Here is a 21,151-nt window from a genome sequence, read left to right as displayed (position 1 = left end):
CTATTTGAAATTTTGGGGGAAAGGAAAAGGCTTGAGATATATTCAATTAAAATGGGGGTTATGTTCCAGGGACAGAACATAAAGAGAAAATCTTGTACAGTGGTACATTGGTTTAAGAACAGCTTAGTTTATGAACAACTTGGATTAAGAACGCTGCAAACCCAGAAGTAGGTGTTTTGGTTTGTGAACTTTGCCTTGGAAACAGAACATATTGAATGTGTTCCATTTGTAAATCGAGTCCCCCGCTGCTATGGAAAAACAAGCCTTGGTTTAAGAACATTTTGGTTTAAGAATGGACCTCCGGAATGGATTTAGTTCGTAAACCAAGGTACCACTGTATTGTCGAAGCACATTGGGTTCAATGGCAGGTGGGATCGTCAAAACCTTTTTCTCCCCAGGCACCCGCTCCCCCTCTTTAAATTTTTTGCTGGGGGGGGGTCAAGTATGTAACGCTGAATGTGCTCAAGCAAAATACACCCTGTATTCAGAAAACTGAAAAACCTGTATTTCAAAATGTGGAAGCACAGAGACAGCATTTCACTAGGACACTGGGGCTAAATTGATTCCTTCTCCAATGCCACTCTGAGAAAACAGTTAGACAACTTCAGCACATTATTTCAATTGTGTATATTATGTACACCTTTTAAAATGTGAAAACCAGGGCCTACCCTACCCATGCAAAATTTTATAATTTAACCTTGGGTTAAGAACTTAATTTGTTCTGGAGGTCCGTTCTTAACCTGAAACTGTTCTTAACCTAAGGTACCACTTTAACTAATGGAGCCTCCCGCTGCCACCGTGTGATTTCTGTTCTCATCCTGAAGCAAAGTTCTTAACCCGAGGTACTATTTCTGGGTTAGCGGAGTCTGTAACCTGAAGCGTCTGTAACCCGAGGTACCACTGTACAACATTACACAGGGCTCTATTAAGCCCACTTTCTTCTGCACAACTCAGACAAAGCTTTTCTTTAAACTTTGAACTAGGGCAATTAAAACCTATTGCAGTAATTTTTATTAACAGAACTGTTGGGACATTAGAATCCCTCAAAGGCAATAAAGAGGAAACGAACCAAGAGTTTTCTACTTCCTACGCAAGGGGCAATTACAAAAGAGGGAACATATCAAGTGCCAGCACTCTGTCAGCTTTTAAACGGCTCTAGATTAGATTGTAATTACATTTAAATAGAGCTAAATACGCAGTGATGTGTAAGGGATCAAATACTCTAAAGACCCTCTGGTATTTGCTTCTACCCAACCCTTAGACATTTTTGCCAGACACTTCAATGTGAAGCAAGCATATTGTGCTCAGTTTTTGAAGACTTGCTAAGTCTGCAAGTCAGGGAAAAGGGAAATTGAGAGCCAGTATTCAAATGGGGCTGTACGTCCTCTGACTTCTCTTCTTTGAACACAAGGCCCATGCCAAAATCTCCTTGCACCTGATGCTTGTTCTGAACCCTGGGCAAAATCTTTGTGCCAAAGCAAACATACAATGAGAGGAGGGGAAGGCGAATGCAGAGTTCTTGGCCTCCTTCCCAGTTTCATCAACCTTTATGATTTATGGAGCTTGGGATGGTCATCCAAACTGGGCTTATATACCAGAAGGTTTTCTATTGGGAATAGTACCAGGAAGTCTAAAGGAAGAAGACATTATATTTATATGCAACAGTAGCCGCAAGGCTATTGATTGCGAAGAATTGGAAAAGTGGTACTTTTCTCACTTTTCGGATACCGACAAAAATAGAGTGGCTTGCCAAATTATTGGAGTACTACAATATATATATAAAAAAAGGGAGAAATTGGAAGGATCTCAAAAGAGAAGATAGACAGGGAATGGAAGGTGTTTAAAGGATACTTGCAAAACCATATTGAAAAATCTGAACTCCTATTAGAATAAACAAGTTCCGTTTTAAATACTGAAATACTAAATAAGATGGATAACAAAGTGTAATAGAAAAAGAGGCATGAAATTAGGCTAAAGGTGTGTGAAAGAAAGTAATAGAAGTGGAAAGAAATTGCAACTGAGTAGATTGGAAGTCTAACACAAAGGTGGGATGAGGGGTGGTGAATGGTGATGGGAAAAGGAATTATCTGTGGGATTGTGTGTAGGCATGTTTGAACATTTCTAAGGATTGTATGAAATGTATGCTTGTATATTCTCAATATGTGTGTATTAATGCTGAATTATTTTAACAATAAAAACATGACTGTTTAAAAACTAACTAACTAACTAACTAACTAACTAACTAACTAACTAACTAACTAACTAACAAACTGGGCTTATATTTTTTCCTTTCAATTTATGGATCACTTTATTGTAAAGACTTGTTGCAAACAACAACAGCTTTTCACGAGAGCCCATGTGGTCTAGTGGTCAGAGTGGGAAGACCTATGTAGGTTTCAAAACCCCTCACTGGCTTCATTCAGATGCAACGCTCAACTCAAAAGTGAAAGTTTCCGCTTTATAACAACAAACTGCAGTGAGCCACCGGTTTCTCACTTCTCCTCCAGCGTGGCTGCGCGAAGGACGATGGAAACTTTTTAAAAAATATATTTTTATTAGATTTTTAGCAAATTGAAACTACAGATTATAGAAACAAGGCAATAATAGCAACAGCAACCATTACTTATTTTGGTTTTTCTTTCTCTTGTAGGAATTTGCAAATTATCACTATGCGGTGCTATTTTTTTCTAGAAAAAAGAGGTGCCGGAACTTACCATGAACACCTCCCTCATTCTCCTATAACGGCAATGGCGCCCACCTGAGAGGTGCTGGAATTGAGTTCCAGCAAAATCTAGCCGAAATCTAGCCCTGCTTCTGTTTTAGATTAACCACAACTTGTCTGAACTTGAAAAACCGTGGTAAACTGTAATCTGCGGCTGAATTATGTATTGAATATATTTCTAGCCTGCTCTTCATCCTATCTGATCCCTTTGTTGAAACAAGCCTCTCTAAGCTATAAAGGTAAAGGGACCCCTGACCATTAGGTTCAGTCGTGGACGACTCTGGGGTTGCGGCGCTCATCTCACTTTACTGGCCAAGGGAGCTGGTGTACAGCTTCCAGGTCATGTGGCCAGCATGACTAAGCCGCTTCTGGAGAACCAGAGCAGCGCACGGAAACACCGTTTACCTTCCCGCTGGAGCAGTACCTATTTATCTACTTGCACTTTGTGCTTTTGAACTGCTAGGTTGGCAGGAGCAGGGACCGAGCAATGGGAGCTCACCCCATCACGGGGATTCGAACCGCCGACCTTCTGATCGGCAAGCCCTAGGCTCTGTGGTTTAACCCACAGCGCCACCCGTGTCCCAAGCTATAGTTTATCATAATTTGTCCAGGTTCAGACAAGGGGAACATTTTTGACTCGCACCTAAAAATGAAGGCACCAGGAGAACCTCCCTGGGGGGAGCATCCTGGGGGGAGCCACTACAGAAAAGGCCCATTCTCGTGTTGCCACCCTCCAGCCCTCTCGTGGCGGAAGCACACAAAGAAGGGCCTCAGATGATGATCGCAGGGCCCAGTTTATATGGGGAGAGGAAGTCCTTGAGGTATTGCGGTCCTGAGCTGTGTCATTTATCTGCTGTATTGGCCTGAATAGAAGCCGCACCCGAATATAAGCCACACCTTTAAAATTCGGCGGGAGGAGAGAAAAGAAAAAATACCCGAATATAAGCCACTCCATTCCTCGCTGCCCCTGGCTGCATACGGGGCAGGGAGCCGCGCTGCGCAGAGGACAGGGGCCTATGCGCGGGACAGACGCCACTTTGCTGTGCTCCTGGCTGCATACCGTAAGGTCGGAATGTGGGGGGGGGGAGTGAGGCTTATAGCCAGGCCAATACGGTATTACTGTGTCATTTCACCACTAGGATAAATTCCAAGCACTTTCTGCTGAGGGACATGCTGAATTTATATTCTGTACCGCCTGAACGCCAAACTTTTTCCACTAAGAGGGAATGAAGAATTGTGGACCACAATTTATTGATATTGATTATAGAATTAGTTATATACCCCAGATGAACATGATGCCAGGAACAACAGTTTTTCCAAAGCAACTGTAAGTATAAAATGAGCCGCGGGTAAGAAACAAACTGCAGGTTGGGTTAATCATGTGTTTTTTTAAGGGTGCTTAAGGGTGCCACTTGTATTTGTATGGAAAAACAGCTCTGGGGTGCTGAACCGGTACTGTACAGTGGTACCTCGGGTTAAGAACTTAATTCGTTCCGGAGGTACTGTACAGTGGTACCTCGGGTTAAGAACTTAATTCGTTCCGGAGGTCCATTCTTAACCTGAAACTGTTCTTAACCTGAAGCACCACTTTAGCTAATGGGGTCTCCCACTGCCGCCGCTCCGCCAGAGCCCGATTTCTGTTCTCATCCTGAAGCAAAGTTCGTAACCCGAAGTACTATTTCTGGGTTAGCGGAGTCTGTAACCTGAAGCGTCTGTAACCTGAAGCGTATGTAACTCGAAGTACCACTGTATTACGTTCCCGATGCAGATTGGGACTACTGCATCGGGACTACTGCAACACGCTCTACGTGGGGCTACCTTTGAAGGTGACCCGGAAACTGCAATTAATCCAGAATGCGGCAGCTGGACTGGTGACTGGGAGCGGCTGCCGGGACGACATAATACCCGTTCTGAGAGATCTGCATTGGCTCCCAGTACGTTTCCAAGCACTATTCAAAGTGTTGGTGCTGACCTTTAAAGCCCTAAACGGCCTCGGTCCTGTATACCTGAAGGAGCGTCTCCACCCCCATTGTTCAGCCCGGACACTGAGATCCAGTGCCGAGGGCCTTCTGGTGGTTCCCTCACTGTGAGAAGTGAGGTTACAGGGAACCAGACAGAGGGCCTTCTCGGTAGTGGCACCCATCCTGTGGAACACCCTCCCTTCAGATGTGAAGGAAATAAGCAGCTATCCTATTTTTAAAAGACCTCTGAAGGCAGCCCTGTTCAGGGAAGTTTTTAATATTTAACACTGTATTGTTTTTAATACTTGATTGGGAGCCACCCAGAGTAGCTGGGGAAACTCAGCCAGATGGGCGGGGTATAAATAATAGGAGTATAGCATCTAGATCAAGGGAAGTAATAGTGCCACTGTATTCTGCTCTGGTCAGACCTCACCTGGAGTACTGTGTCCAGTTCTGGGCACCACAGTTCAAGAAGGACACCGACAAACTGGAACGTGTCCAGAGGAGGGCAACCAAAATGGTCAAAGGCCTGGAAACGATGCCTTATGAGGAACAGCTAAGGGAGCTGGGCATGTTTAGCCTGGAGAAGAGGAGGTTAAGGGGTGATATGATAGCCATGTTCAAATATATAAAAGGATGTCACATAGAGGAGGGAGAAAGGTTGTTTTCTGCTACTCCAGAGAAGCGGACACGGAGCAATAGTTCCAAACTACAAGAAAGAAGATTCCACCTAAACATTAGGAGGAACTTCCTGACAGTAAGAGCTGTTCGACAGTGGAATTTGCTGCCAAGGAGTGTGGTGGAGTCTCCTTCTTTGGAGGTCTTTAAGCAGAGGCTTGACAACCATATGTCAGGAGTGCTCTGATGGTGTTTCCTGCTTGGCAGGGGGTTGGACTCGATGGCCCTTGTGGTCTCTTCCAACTCTATGATTCTATGATATATTATTATTATTGGGAGTCACACCAAGAAGAAATTGGCTTCTTGGCTAAGCAGGGCAAGCCAGCTACTGACTGACAGTTTTGGATCTATATAAATGCGAGGAACTCACTTTGCACTGGGGTTAATGTGGAAGCTTTGGCTACCTGCAAGCTTTGGACCAGCTGAGCTGCACTGACCTTTTGCATCGCTCCTTGAAATGCCTGCTTCATCCTTCTGCACGATTCAGACAGCAGTCTTGTTTCTTGGTTTGCCAAGGTTGTTTCCTGCAGGTCTATATTCCCCTGGAGTCTCAGAAAGGTTCTCAGACAATGCGTATCCTCTTCCGAAATTCTGTTAGGGTCCATCTGAAAGAAAATATTCAAAGACATCTCACTGCTTTTATTTCACAGATTGTTCCTGCACCCAAAAGCAGAAAGGAGGCCACCCCAGAGATATCAAATGTCAAAAAAAATAAAATTGCCCTGGTCCAGCAAGGCCATTGCTATGTTCTTAAAAGGAGCAGCTAAAGTCATGGTGGGCAGGTTTGTCAGAAGGTATTGAGCATGCAAACTAAAAACGGAAACTTTATTGTGATCAGAGCCACACAGCAAGGGAGTCCTGGCCGTTAACTTGATGGCAGCCACACTTTGAAGAGATAACCTGATCTAGAGAGCCCTTTCAGGAAAGAGAATACAGTGGTACCTCAGGTTATGTACTTGATTTGTTCTGGAGGTCCATTCTTAACCTGAAACTGTTCTTAACCTGAAGCACCACTTTAGCTAATGGGGCCTCCTGCTGCCGCCGTGCCACCAGAGCACCATTTCTGTTCTCATCCTGAAGCAAAGTTCTTAACCTGAGGTAATATTTCTGGGTTAGCGGAATCTGTAACCTGAAGCATATGTAAACCGAGGTACCACTGTATACACAAGGATATGTGTGAAGCACAGCGCACATGTTTCTTTTTCACTGGGTATGCAAATCAGACTTAAGCAAGAAAATTAGTTATAAATGCAGGGCGCACAGATTTTGAACATCAATTTTGCTGGGAAAACCTCACATCAGAAAGGGCTACTGGCAGCTGCCAGAAAAAAGGAAAAGCAGTGTTTGAGGTGGTGAGGGAATTGAAGGCTGAGAGGCAAAGTAGGAGAAGAGGTCTGGAAAAAGGAAAGCCCAGGGGCAGAGATCCCAGGGAGACGCAAGCTGGATGCCGTCTACAATTCTGCGTGTCTTAGGGGCTGTTCACAGGAACGTTTTCTCCACCCGCCAAGGTTCCATCTATAACACTGCAAATCTATATGTCTTGACTTTCAGGCAGAGCCAATATCTGCAGTGGAAATAACATGGCCAAATGATTTGGAGGGCTCCAACACCCTCATTTGGAGGGACTTGTAATAAGAATTTTAAGGTCTTAGATATGTAATAAATGTTCATAAATGTACCAAGCAAACACATACATAAATATATAAACCAAAGTGAAGGTCTTCTGGGAAATGATATATAATGAGCTGAAAAAGGTATTTAAGTATACCTTCACTAAGAAACCAGAGGCCTTCCTTCTGGGTATTGTCGGCCAGAAGGTGTTAAAGAAGGATAGAACATTCTTTATGTATGCAACAACGGCAGCAAGGATACTCATCGCTAAGAACTGGAAAACTCAAGATCTACCCACACTGGAAGAATGGCAGATGCAGCTGATGGACTATATGCAACTGACGGAGATGACTGGCAGAATTCGAGACCTGGGAGAAGAAAGGATTGAAGAAGATTGGAAGAAATTTAAGATTTATCTACAAAAATATTGTGATTTAGAGGAATGTTAATAAGGATGCTTGGTTATAAATAATTGGCCATCACTAAATTGGATCGGAAATTGACGATAAATGAGATTAAGAGAAACAAAAATTTGTTGGAGAATTGTTACACTATATTGAATTGAGTGGTTATAAATTTGCAAATAAGATGATAATTTGCTTGAAAAAATTTATTAACGATGTAAGTGGGAGCGGGAGACGTGAGGAAGTCCAAAGAAGTTATGAAATTTTGTTAAAACAAAGCAATGCTGTTTATTATCTTTGTATTTCTTTTATAAAAAACCCTAATAAATATTTTATAAAATATATATATATATATATATAAACCACATGTCTGAAAACCCCACAGAAAAAAAGTCCTGAACAAACTGACCTCAATTATTTCTCTGCAAGGTCAAAGTGAGAAACCTTTCCATTGTCTTTTTCCTTCACAAATCCTGTCTTAAGGGCACATTTAAGATATGAATAGGGTGAGAGCCTGTGAGCTGGCTCAGGAACTAAGTATTTATCATTACAAAAGACTGGCCAGGCTCCCCAGGCAATCCAATCAAGTGACCATTAAACAGGTAACCTGTCAGACGAGATAAACAAGTCACTCAGATTTCTGCTGTAGACCGCCTTTTCTGTGATGTAGGTATGATGTATCTGGGGGGTGGTCTTAGGTTACACCCCTTCTGTGGTGTATGTATGATGTATGGAGGGGTGGTCTTGAGCTCCAGGGCAGGGAATTTAAAATGTCTATATAAGGCCTTGTGCACCATTGTTCTGGGTTCCTCCTCCCTCCTGCATGTGGTGAGTGAGGACCCTGTTGCAACAGATCAATAAAGATCAGGCTTACTAGCTGCTTTGCTTCTCAATATTCTCTGGTTGGCCTCTGTTATTTTCTCCTACCAATAGGGAACCTACGTAAGGACTCTATATGGGCTCTTCGATATCCCATAAGGGGGGGGGGAGGGCAGATTTTTCTTTACAACAGACTCAAGTAGTGTTTTCCTTAATGTTCCATTGTACACAATGCCTTCCGAAGCACCTTCTGCTATGATGTAACTGCAGGGGGACTCCACGAGTCATCTAGTCCAATCCCCTGAAATGTAGGAATTCCAACTAAAGCATCCATAGCAGAATGTCACCCACGGCCATCCACTCTATGTATGTATCTATCTATCCATCCACTAATATTTATATATAGATACAGACAGGGCTTTTTTGCAGTCAGAACTCAGTTCTGGCACCTCTCAGGTGGGTGCCATTGCCATGATAAGAGAACGAGTGAGGTGTTCATGGTGAGTTCTGGCACCTCTTTTTCTAGGAAAAATAGCACTGGGGAGAAGACTTCTTCTCGGTGGCTGAGAAGCTCCCCTTGCATGCTGATTGGGCAGCTCTAGAATGCCCCCGTGGTCCTGGGCGTGTGTGGTGGGACCAGAGAGGGACAAGATAGGATCGCTCCTAAGCCCCTTCTGCTTGTCCACATGACCTGGCAACTCAGTAAAATTTACGCTGGCAAAAGCTGGTGTAACTAAAAAGACTACTTTAAAAGCTTGACTTCCCAGCAGCTGCCCCACTACTGAAGAGTTGTTGTTGTTGCTGCTGCTGCTGTTGTTGTTGTTGTTGTTGTTGTTGTTGTTGTTGTTGTTGTTGTTTTACTTATGCTTTTCAATTTTATACATTTCAATAATTTTACAATCATTTTAACATTTCAAAACTTGACTTCCTTCCCCCCTCTTTCTGCGGTTCCTTAAATTTATTTTTAACATTTTCTGCATATCCAAATTAACTTAATTTGCTCACTTATTCATCTACTTTAAATATACTGTATACTCTTATAAAACTGCAGATCATTACCGTGGTACCTTGCTTTTTGGATTACAACCCTTTTTTTGGGGGGGGGTTACGAATAAATTTAGGGGGGAGGCCCCATTGGCGAAAGCGTGCCTTGCGTTACAACCTGTTTTGGTTTACAAACAGATCCTCCGGAACGGATTATGGTTGTAAACCAAGGTACCACTGTACAATAATCCTGCTAATGTTCTTATCTGTTTACAGTTTGTTTGTAAATATTCAATAAACCATTTCCATTCTTTTATAAAAAGTTTGTTATCTTAATTTCTTATTTTTCCAGTACGTTTTGCCATTTCTGCATATTCATTAAATATTGGTATCCATTCTTCTTTTGCTGGGACGTCTTCTTGCCACTGTAGTTGCATACATGAATAAATTTCTATACTGTTTGTGTAGTTCTGTCCCTACAATTCCCAAAAGGATCTACTGCTGAACAGAGTTTGGGCCTGGTGTTCTTTATCCTTAACCTGAACCAGCTTGTTTTATTGTGCAAAGAATTGCTCCCACAGGCATAAAAAACCTACTGCCATACTCGTGTGTGTGTGTGGGTGTCCCCGTGTGTTTTAAAATGTTTTTATATATGTAATTATTTTGACTGTTTTTAGATAAGCAATTGTTTTCTATATATATTTATTGTTATGTCTCATAGGAAGTAACCCATAAATAAAACAAAACAATGGAAAGCAGTGCATTCATCTACTGCTGTGGGATCACCAAACATAGGTACTCAAGGTCAACTATGTAGAGGGTTTTGGGTCCATGAAAACAACTGTGTGAACCAGTCCTCAGAGTTTCACCCATGTTCCACTTTCTCTAGCACAGTAAAAACTCTTACTCATGCAAAATACAAAAACAGGTAAGCAACCACAGCTTCCTGGTTGAGATTCACAGGGCCATTCTGTTTCCTGTTTGAGATAACAACATGCACTTTTCACTCTGGTGTATGGTTTCACATGTGGTTAAGATTTTCATAAACCAAGACCTCAAGCTACAAGATGGCCCTGAAGAAGGGAGCTAAGCTCTAACACAGAGTGAATTCAGTGCAAAAGCTGGGCTTCAAAAATCCTGGAAGGGGAGGGGGACCCACATATGTAACACTTTAAAAGTTTTATGCCACTATACATTCAACATCAAAAAAACAAGGATCATGGCCACTGGGCCCATCACCTCCTAGCAAATAGAGGGGGAAGAAATGAAGGCAGTGAGAAATTTTACTTTCTTGGGCTCCATGATCACTGCAGATGGTGACAGCAGTCACGAAATTAAAAGACGCCTGCTTCTTGGGAGAAAAACAATGACAAACCTAGACAGCATCATAAAAAGCAGTGACATCACCTTACCAACAAAGGTCCGTATAAGTTAAAGCCATGGTTTTCCCAGTAGTGATGTATGGAAGTGAGAGCTGGACCATAAAGCAGGCTGATCGCCGAAGAATTGATGCGTTTGAATTATGGTGCTGGAGGAGACTATTGAGAGCTCCATGGACTGCAAGAAGATCAAACCTATCCATTCTGAAGGAAATCAGCCCTGAGTGCTCACTGGAAGGACAGATCGTGAAGCTGAGGCTCCAATACTTTGGCCACCTCATGAGAAGAGAAGACTCCCTGGAAAAGACCCTGATGTTGGGAAGCATAGAGGGCACAAGGAGAAGGGGATGACAGAGGACGAGATGGTTGGACAGTGTTCTCCAAGCTACCAATATGAGTTTGACCAAACTGCGGGAGGCAGTGGGAGACAGGAGTGCCTGGCATGCTCTGGTCCATGGGGTCACGAAGAGTTGGACACGACAAAACAACTAAACAACAACAACAAGACATTCAAAAAATATCACCAACTTTGCAGCTGGCTGAGGGAAGGGCTTTAAACTAGCCACCGCAAGCTGGAAAAAGTGGGGAGGGTTGTGGCTCAAACTCTTAAAATCAGATCTACTAGATCCATATGAAGCCATGTTGGATGGAAGCCCAGCATGGGCAGTCAGTCAGGAGGCGACAGCAACAGAGGGACGTGTGAGTGATGCCATCGCAAATGTGCCTACAAATCTGTGCAACACAATCTAGCTAACAACTTCAGCAAGACAAGGAATGTTTATGAGAATTTTATTAAGATTTACGAGTTGCTTCCAAACTTCATCAACCAGTTTAAGTTTGCGTATGTAAACTTTCCACAGACTGGGAAGCAGGGAATATAGCAAAAGGGGGGAGTTGTTGAACCAAAGGTGAACAATCATAATATTATAATTAGCAAAAGCCAAAGATGTAGTGTTGTATGTCATTAAAAGCATGTCAGAAAGTTTTGGTGGCTAACAGGTGGCAAATACATTTTATATTCTGTACTTGAACCATAGTAAGAACCTGCAAAAGACTGGGCAACTGGTGAAATTAAGAAAAATGCATCAAACATGAAAGAAAACACGAGGAACAGATAAAAGTTGCTAAACTTGAGGCAGCTGTGGTGGAGGTGGCAGAAAAAGGCTACATATTCTGAATGGGCTTCGGGGCCAGCATCTAAGTCAGGGGTAGGCAAACTAAGGCCCAGGGGCCGGATGCGGCCCAATCACCTTCTCAATCCGGCCCGCGGAGGGTCTGGGAATCAGTGTGTTTTTACATGAGTAGAATGGGTCCTTTTATTTAAAATGCATCTCTGGGTTATTTGTGGGGCACAGGAATTTGTTCATATTTTTTTTTTTCAAAATACAGTGGTACCTCGGGTTACATACGCTTCAGGTTACAGACTCTGCTAACCCAGAAATATTACCTCGGGTTAAGAACTTTGCTTCAGGATGAGAACAGAAATTGTGCTCCGGCGGCGCGGCAGCAGCAGGAGGCCCCATTAGCTAAAGTGGTGCTTCAGGTTAAGAACTGTTTCAGGTTAAGAACGGACTTCCGGAACGAATTAAGGACTTAACCCGAGGTACCACTGTATAGCCTGGCCCACCACATGGTCTAAGGGACGGTGGACCGGCCCATGGCTGAAAAAAGGTTGCTGGCCCCTGATCTAAGTGCTGCTAAAGGCAGAAGGGAGATTATCTTGGCTGCAAGTCAAGAGGTGCTGTTCACATGTAGCCTTGCATTTGCTCTTAAGAGCAACCCCCCATCCCTGCTACACAACAGTTGCTTTCTGAAACTCATTGAGTTTTCAAGCTTGTGTTTCTCTCTAGATTTCTGGAGCATACATGATACAGCACAAGTCACAATGATAGACAGCTGTTAGCAAAATGCTTTATAAATTCAGGTGCAGTATACTTTTGAGGACCAGACACTAAGGACAAAGATACAAGAATCATGGATATTCCAGCAAGTCGTATTTAACCTGGAAGGAAGCATTAAACTGCACAAACATTGAAATATGCACAGAAACTGATGGGTAATAATAATAATAATAATAATAATAATAATTTATTATTTATACCCCGCCCATCTGGCTGGGCCTCCCCAGCCACTCTGGGCGGCTTCCATAGAAACCAAAAATACAGTAAAATCACACGTTAAAAACTTCCCTGAACAGGGCTGCCTTAAGATGTCTTCTGAATGTCAGGTAGTTGTTTATCGCTTTGACATCTGCTGGAAGGGCGTTCCACAGGGCGAGCGCCACTACCGAGAAGGCCCTCTGCCTGGTTCCCTGTAGCTTTGCTTCTCGCAATGAGGGAACCGCCAGAAGGCCCTCGGCGCTGGACCTCAGCATCCGGGCAGAATGATGGGGGTGGAGACGCTCCTTCAGGTATACTGGACCGAGGTAGCATCTCTGTGCCAAAACAACTCCCTTCTTTCCTTCCATTGTTAAGTGACACATTGGATGACAAAATAAAAAAATTCCTTCCAGTAGCACCTTAAAGACCAACTGAGTTAGTTCTAGGTATGAGCTTTCGTGTGCATGCACACTTCTTCAGATACACTGAAACAGAAGTCACCGGACCTTTCTATATAGTGAGAAGGTGGGGAGGGGTATTACTCAGAAGGGTGGTGGGAATGGGTGATTGGCAGATAGCTGCGATGAGCCTGTTGACGACTCTTAACGACTGCAATAGGTCTAACAGGAAAAAGCAAGGGGTGAGAAGGTGAAAAATGGCTTTGTCATTTATAATGAGATAAGAATCCAATGTCTTTGTTCAAACCAGGTCTCTCCATAGTTTTAAGTTTGGTGATAAGTTGCAATTCAGCAGCTTCTCTTTCCAGTCTATTTCTGAAATTCCTTTGTAATAGAACAGCTACTTTGAGATCTTGTATAGAATGTCCTGGGAGATTGAAGTGTTCTCCTACTGGTTTTTCTGTCTTGTGGTTCCTGATGTCGGATTTATGTCCGTTTATTCTTTGGCGTAAGGTCTGGCCTGTTTGTCCAATATAGAGAGCTGAAGGACACTGTTGGCATTTTATGGCATACACAATGTTAGACGATGAGCAATTAAATAGTCCCGAGATGGTATGTGTGATGTTGTTGGGGCCAGTAATGGATGACAGTTGAACACAGGAATCTTATCGTCGGTCTCATCCCCTCTGCCCCTAGTCCTTGCCACTGGTCCTTCAGCTTGGATTTAAAAATGTCACTTGATGTTTAAGAGCACTACAAATTTCCATCCTTGTAGGGGGACAAGGAGAGTGGATTTGGAGTATTGGTTCTCACATCTCCTGTACATACTGCCTCTCTCAGATGAGGACAGAGATCATTAAAATCTAAAATCTAATGACACTGTGGACCAATCTGAAATTTCTAAAGAATTTTACTCCAAATGAAGAAACTGAGTGCAGCTGATTTGAAATGTCTGGCTAGTTCAGACCGTGAAACTGTATTAGTGTGCAAATTTCCAAGAAGCAAGAGAGATGTGGTAAAGGCAGAACTCAGTCTCTACCTAGATCAGGCGTCCCCAAACTCGGACCTCCAGCTGTTTTGGGACTACAACTCCCATCACTCCTAGCTAACAGGACCAGTGGTCAGGGATGATGGGAACTGTAGTCCCAAAATAGCTGGAGGGCCATGTTTGGGGAGCCTGACCTAGATATGTTATCAGTGTGCCTCATCTCAAACAATGTGAAAATTTGAACTGCCTTGCCAGTTCATGCCAGGGTCTTTCCATTCTAGCACACCATTTCCAACGGCCGCCTGTGGACTCTCCCCCAGTTAAACCCAGTGCTGACATTCCCCTGGAGGTCTGGTAAAAGCAATCAGTATTGGCAGTTAAATGTTCCATATTCAACTTCTTCCAAGTATGAACATCCAAAGTGTATATTACTGCTACGATTTTTTTTTAGCTGTTTTTGATGTTGTAATTTAAGTGGTTGCAACCCACACCAGGACCTTAGGATTAAAAGTGAGTAATAAAATAAAATCATCATCATCATTTGCCTCTTAACATGAGTAATTTCTTTCTCTTTCTTTCTCTTGTTGTTTATCCATTTAATATGGATATTTCATTCAAGTACGGTTGGCATTAATGGAGCATGAATCTACCACAGGTGACTAATTCTTCTGTAAAGCCATCTAAGCTGGTTGGTCATCTTTTGCTTCCAGAAGTTAAATTATGCTTAGGGAGGCAACTTAAAAGACTCTTGCTTATCTGCAGAACAAGGTCAGAAAGGTCTCTCCCCCCCAGCCACTCCCTTCCTTTCTCGGTTCCCTATTTTTATTAGATGGGGCGACCCTAACAGCACATGGTGTTCTGTATGTGGCTGTGCTACAGACTAGCATAAATGGTTTGTTGCCTGCTTGTTGGTCTACACTGGCTGTTATTTGATGCTGGGAGAGCCAAAACGAATAAAAACGTGATTTGAGCTCAACCTCTTTTTCTATCATGTAGAAAGAAATTCATTCTGTGCTCTAGGGGACAAATATGACAGACAGAGCTATAAAATTAGGGAACGCAGATAGCATTTCTCCAAGTTACAATATTGTTCACTGTATGAACTTTGCATTCCAATGGCAAGACCTCTGTGATTAAGCCAAGTTTGCACAACTTTTGACCTGCTGAGCCCACCAGGCACTCGGCTAGCGGTCTGCTTTGGCTAGCTGCCAGGAAATGCCCAGACAGAGAAGGAAGGCTCTGCAAACAAGGCCCAGGCCACAACTCACGTCTGGTGGCTCATCTTTACGTAGCTCGTTCAGGCCTGTATCAACCCATCTGAAATTGTTCTGAGGCAGTAAACAAACCATTTTTTAAAGTTAGTGCTTAAGGACAGAGTTTTTAAAAAGTACCGGTGAACTGAACAAGAGTCAAACCCAAATGTGCAATTTTATTGTCCCGGTGAATAGAGAGTCACACCTCAGAAATAGGTTTTTTAAAAAAATTAATCAGATATGAACCTCGGAATCTCATCCATCCCCAAACACTGGTACCCAGGGCACTTAGAGAATCAGGACAAGCATCCCAGGCCTGGAAACGATGCCTTATGAGGAATGGCTAAGGGAGCTGGGCATGTTTAGCCTGGAGAAGAGGAGGTTAAGGGGTGATATGATAGCCATGTTCAAATACATAAAAGGATGTCACATAGAGGAGGGAGAAAGGTTGTTTTCTGCTGCTCCAGAGAAGCAGACATGGAGCAATGGCCACCCAGGCAGGCTTTCCACCTCCTTTCTTCATAAAGCAAGGTAAGGAAGTAGGAGGAGAGGGAGAACCCTGGAGGCAGTGCTCCTGCAAAAGAAAAAAAATGGGAAACTGTGGGGCTTCACTGTTGCAACAGCCCAAACAAGCCTGGGAGGCAGGTGAGGGTGCTGCCGCCATCCCCAAGAAGAGGAGGGGGGCAGGGGGCAACAAAAGCAACAGAGAGTGATTTGCCCTGAGTTCTGCAAACACTCCGGATATTTATTAGACTGCAGCTCCCTTCACCCCAGTGAGTGTGGCCAAGAATCAGCAAGGATGGAAGTTGCGGCCCAAATGTCTGTGGGCACAAAGTTGGAGAATGTTGATGTGCAGGTAAAGGTAAAGGGACCCCTGACCATTAGGTCCAGTCGTGACCAACTCTGGGGTTGCAGCGCTCATGTCGCTTTATTGGCCGAGGGAGCCGGCATACAGCTTCAGAGCAGCACAAGGAAACGCCGTTTAACTTCCTGCCGGAGCGGTACCTATTTATCTACTTGCACTTTGACGTGTTTTCGAACTGCTAGGTTGGCAGGAGCTGGGACCGTGCAACGAGAGCTCACCCCGTTGCAGGGATTCGAACCGCCGACCTTCTGATCGGCAAGTCCTAGGCTCTGTGGTTTAATCCACAGTGCCACCCGCGTCCCGATGTGCAGAGTTGCAGATTAAAACCAACGGGCTGCAGAAGAGGGAGCCCACATGATGCCCTGCAGATATTTTGGACAAAAGCTTCCATCAGCTTCGGCCAGCCTGGAGTTAGAAATGCCATCGTCCAAAATGATCAGCTGGCACCACATGGGCTACAGGAATGCAGTGACACCAGGCATTTAGTTTGCATGCGTTCCGAGGCACTAAATGAAAGCCGAAAGGAAAAGACTCCAACTTTAAGTTATCAAATGCTTTTTGTCAATGAGAAAATATTATCTACTTGACAATTCCACATTCACAAGGCTGTCTTACCCAACTGAACTGCCTTTCCAGGACCCAGATGTTGACTCCCTGGGTTTGCGGCCACCAGTTAATCTAGATGCAATGTATATGGCACAGCTGACATTGGTGTAATTGCACATTTGGCGGCTTAAAAAGGGTTTTGTGAATGGAAGCTGTAGCGGATGAAGAAATACTTGCAGCCCAATCCGAAGCATGGCAGATAAAGGGAAGCCTTACTCAAAAGTAAACCCCACTGAGTCGGATGGGACATCAGGTTACTTCCTTAATACATCTCACTGGTCTGTTCTATGCAGTTGCACAGACAGTCAACATTATCATCCTCAGAAATCCAATACTGCACGGGGGACGGACTTTTCATTTAAGATATTGACGCATCTGTGAAGAGCGCAAGTTTCAGTGAAGTGATTTACATGAGCTAACAGATGACTACCCAAGATATACAAGAGCTAGCCTGGCATAATGGTGAAAGTGTTGGACTAGGACCTGGGAAAGCAGGGTTCGAAGCTCACTGGGCAATCTAGGGCCACAATCCCTAAGCCTAACCTACCTCACATGGTTGTTGTGAGGGTGAAATAGGGAGAAGAGCCATGTACACCCCTCTTGAGCTCCTTCCATCATGAAGCTCATGGTCCTTCCCTTGAAATATCCAGGCACTGACCAGACCCAGACTACCGAGCTTCAGCAGAATGGTCGCATCCTGGATTGGGGTGGTTATTTGAAGCTTAAAAGGAGCCATCTGGGTGGAATCCCAATATTTATGCTTTTTGTCTTATTGTAAGGCAAGCTGTTTAATATCCCAAGGGGGAAATCTCCCTTGCATTTATTCTATAACATTTGTACAAACGTTTCTACAGGGCAGCATTACTGCCTTGCACTACTAAGAAATGTTTCGTTCATCAGGAAGAAAAGAGAAACCCAAAACCAGAATTTGCTTCTACCTCTGGGGAGATAAGAGCAAACATCAGCCTCTAACTTCCTTTGAGAAATTTCAGAACGCTAAGCCAAAACAACAAAAAAAGCGAACTCAACCAATGCACAGGGCAATTTCCAAGAAAGAAAGAAAAATCTTTTCAGCACCACAGCATAAACCACCAGAAAGCCGATGCTACAAGCAGCCTCCTCTACAATGCAGATATATTTGTGCTGCCCACAACAAACCCCTCTTTATTTTCTAGATTTCTGTGGTGTGAGGTTCTCTCTTTCAGAGATGAAATAAGGCATTTCTGGAACCCCTCTTCTTGAATCTATTCAGCAGTATCAATTCTTTCCCCAGGATTAAGAGATAAAAATTTTTTTAACAGATACCAGTCATAAAAATCCAGCTCTTTCCCAAAGTGAATGCAATAAGAATCAGTTTCAGCTGGCTTTCTCTCTGCATTAAGAAAGTTACTAGATCCATGTCTGGGCACAATCCCAGCCCCACAGCAACCAATCACAATTGTATTAAAGTGGATTGCTACCTTGAGCTTGAGTTGACAGCCACACAGTTTCAGAGCTAAGGTTTAACAGCAATCACCAGGTTATTTTTCCATGAAACATTTACATCTCTGTCTTTCCAGTTTCCAAAACATCTAAGCCAGTGTTCCCCAACCTTGGGCCAGCTGTTTTTGGACTACAATTCCCATCACCCTTGACCACTGGTCTTGCTAGCGAGGGATGATGGGAGTTGTAGTCCAAAAACAGCTGGAGGCCCAAGGTTGGAGAACTCTGATCTAAGCAACTCGCTTCCAACCATATGGCAGCCATGATCCCCTTCAAGTTTCTAATCATGAGTTGCCAAACTGATCAGCAAAAATCAAAGCTGAAGTTCCATGCATGGGCATCCTCAGACGCAGAAGGATACAAAGCAGCTCCTTCTTCCCTCTGCCCTTTCCCGACTTAATGGAAAGCTGTGAAGCTTGTGGGTTGGATGCAACTTTCTAAGCTCCGTTGGTTGCCCTTTCCCGACTTAATGGAAAGCTGTGAAGCTTGTGGGTTGGATGCAACTTTCTAAGCTCCGTTGGTTAGAGCACGGTGCTGATAACCCCAAGGTTGCAGGTTCGATGCCCTTATGGGACAACTGCATATTCCTGCATTGCTGGGGACTGGACTAGATCAGGGGTCAGCAAACTTTTTCAGCAGGGGGCCAGTCCACTGTCCCTCACACCTTTTGGGCGGCCGGACTATATTTTGAAGGGGGGGAGAACGAATTCCTATGCCCCACAAATAACCCAGAGATGCATTTTAAATAAAAGCACACATTCTACCATGTAAAAACACCAGGCAGGCCCCACAAATAATCCAGAGTTGCATTTGAAATAAAAGGACACATTCTACTCATGTAAAAACATTCTGGTTCCTGGACCGTCCGCGGGCCAGATTGAGAAGGCGATTGGGCCAGATCCGGTCCCTGGGCCTTAGTTTGCCTACCCATGGACTAGATGATCTTCTGGTCCTTTCCAGTTCTACAATTCTATGAAATATTAAGCCTGAAGTTGCCACCTTCAAGTTCGACGGCAGCCACAACCATGGAGTGACGTTGCCTGAAACCAACCTCATCCTCGTTCCAGTTAAACAGGCGCTATTCAACAAGCAGTGAATTTGAACGTCTTGTTTTTTTAAAAAAAGCTACCTGTGCTTTTCAGAGGGTTTATAAACACAAACACACCCAACGGCGCATCACCCCCTTTTGGCCCAAGCTAGCCATTGACCTCGCCTGCTTTTTGGGAGAAAGGCAATGACAAACCTAGACAGCATCTTAAAAAGCAGAGACATCACCTTGCCAACAAAGGTCCGCATAGTTAAAGCTATGGTTTTCCCAGTAGTGATGTATGGAAGTGAGAGCTGGACCATAAAGAAGGCTGATCGCCAAAGAATTGATGCTTTTGAATTATGGTGCTGGAGGAGACTCTTGAGAGTCCCATGGACTGCAAGAAGATCAAACCTCTCCATTCTGAAGGAAATCAGCCCTGAGTGCTCACTGGAAGGGCAGATCCTGAAGCTGAGGCTCCAATACTTTGGCCACCTCATGAGAAGAGAAGACTCCCTGGAAAAGACCCTGATGTTGGGAAAGATGGAGGGCACAAGGAGAAGGGGACGACAGAGGACGAGATGGTTGGACAGTGTTCGCGAAGCTACCAGCATGAGTTTGGCCAAACTGCGGGAGGCAGTGGAAGACAGGAGTGCCTGGCAGCTCTGGTCCACAGGGTCACGAAGAGTCAGACACGACTAAACGACTAAACAACAACAACAACAACAACAACAACAGCATTTATTATTTCCACAATAATTCCTTTTGGCACAGTTAACCTGAGAGTCCCATGGACTGCAAGAAGATCAAACCTCTCCATTCTGAAGGAAATCAGCCCTGAGTGCTCACTGGAAGGGCAGATCCTGAAGCTGAGGCTCCAATACTTTGGCCACCTCATGAGAAGAGAAGACTCCCTGGAAAAGACCCTGATGTTGGGAAAGATGGAGGGCGCAAGGAGAAGGGGACGACAGAGGACGAGATGGTTGGACAGTGTTCTCTAAGCTACCAAACTGCGGGAGGCAGTGGAAGACGGGAGTCATAGCTGTCGATTTTTCCCTTTTCTTGCGAGGAATCCTATTCGGAATAAGGGAATTTCCCTTTTAAAAAAGGGAAATATTGACAGCTATGACAGGAGTGCCTGGCGTGCTCTGGTCCAGGGGGTCACGAAGAGTCCTAAGCAACAACAACAAGCCATTGAGCTGATGGTCCGCCTTCCCCCGGGACCTGCGCTCCAGCCCCCCCAGCCGCGCCCGCCCAGCGCCCCGGGAGCCGCGCGCCGTCGGTGCGCCCGCCCGCGCGCATCCCTGGCCGGGCGGGGATCCCCGCTTACCTGCGCTCGGAAGTAGAGGAAGAGGGCGATGCTGCAGACGACCTGGCCGAGGCCCAGCAGCGCCAGCGCGGCCAGCAGCGAGCGCGAGGCGGGCGCGGCGGAGGGCTGCGCGCTGGGCGGCGGAGAGGGCGCGGGCAGGGAAGGCAGCGGCGGGGCGCCCTCCGGCTCCTCGGCGCCGCGCAAGTACTTGGCGTAGTCTCGGCTGGCGCGCCGCATCTCCGCGCGCTCGCGCCCAAACTGCCGCCCGGAGCGCAGCGCCGCCCGACGGGCCCTTTATAGGCTCGCCCGACGGCGACGCCCAGCCGGGCCCGGCTCCGCCCCGGCGGGCAGGGAGGGCAGCGCGGCGGAAAAGCCGTGGACGCTGCGCAGCCGCGGGCGGAGAGCCGTCGAGGGGCAGCAGCAGCAGCAGCAGCAACGCTGCCGCGGATCATCCGCTCCTGCGCCCGGCCGGAGAACTTCAGAATCGCCCTCCAGGGCGGAGAGAGGTTCCCTGCTGCTGCTTCGGACATTGACTCTCCTTTTATTTCCCCCGCTTTCACTTTTCT

At 45.1% G+C, this 21,151-nt stretch overlaps 1 protein-coding gene and 1 long non-coding RNA gene across 2 annotated transcripts in view; both read right to left on the bottom strand.

The window, feature by feature from the left end:
• Positions 1-20,822, bottom strand: part of TNFSF11 (TNF superfamily member 11) — a gene marked incomplete at its 5' end in the record, with an annotated part of 31,528 nt that extends 10,706 nt beyond the window's left edge. Inside the window, 2 exons of the mRNA XM_081872872.1 lie at positions 5,799-5,966; positions 20,607-20,822. Of these exons, the coding sequence (XP_081728998.1) occupies positions 5,799-5,966; positions 20,607-20,822 (384 nt within the window). The remainder of the gene's footprint in view (positions 1-5,798; positions 5,967-20,606) is intronic.
• On the bottom strand, positions 7,952-8,340 carry LOC309347985. Its single transcript, XR_014159107.1, has 2 exons — positions 8,082-8,340; positions 7,952-8,030 (listed from the first exon to the last, which is right to left on the bottom strand). It is a non-coding gene; the product is annotated as an uncharacterized lncRNA (long non-coding RNA).
• Positions 20,823-21,151: the final 329 nt, after the last annotated feature.

Source organism: Podarcis erhardii (genome assembly GCF_964252035.2).
Source record: "Podarcis erhardii genome assembly, chromosome: 8".
Classification (NCBI taxonomy): domain Eukaryota; kingdom Metazoa; phylum Chordata; class Lepidosauria; order Squamata; family Lacertidae; genus Podarcis; species Podarcis erhardii.
Note: the sequence above shows the minus strand (reverse complement) of the source record. Positions and strands in the feature narration are given on the sequence as shown.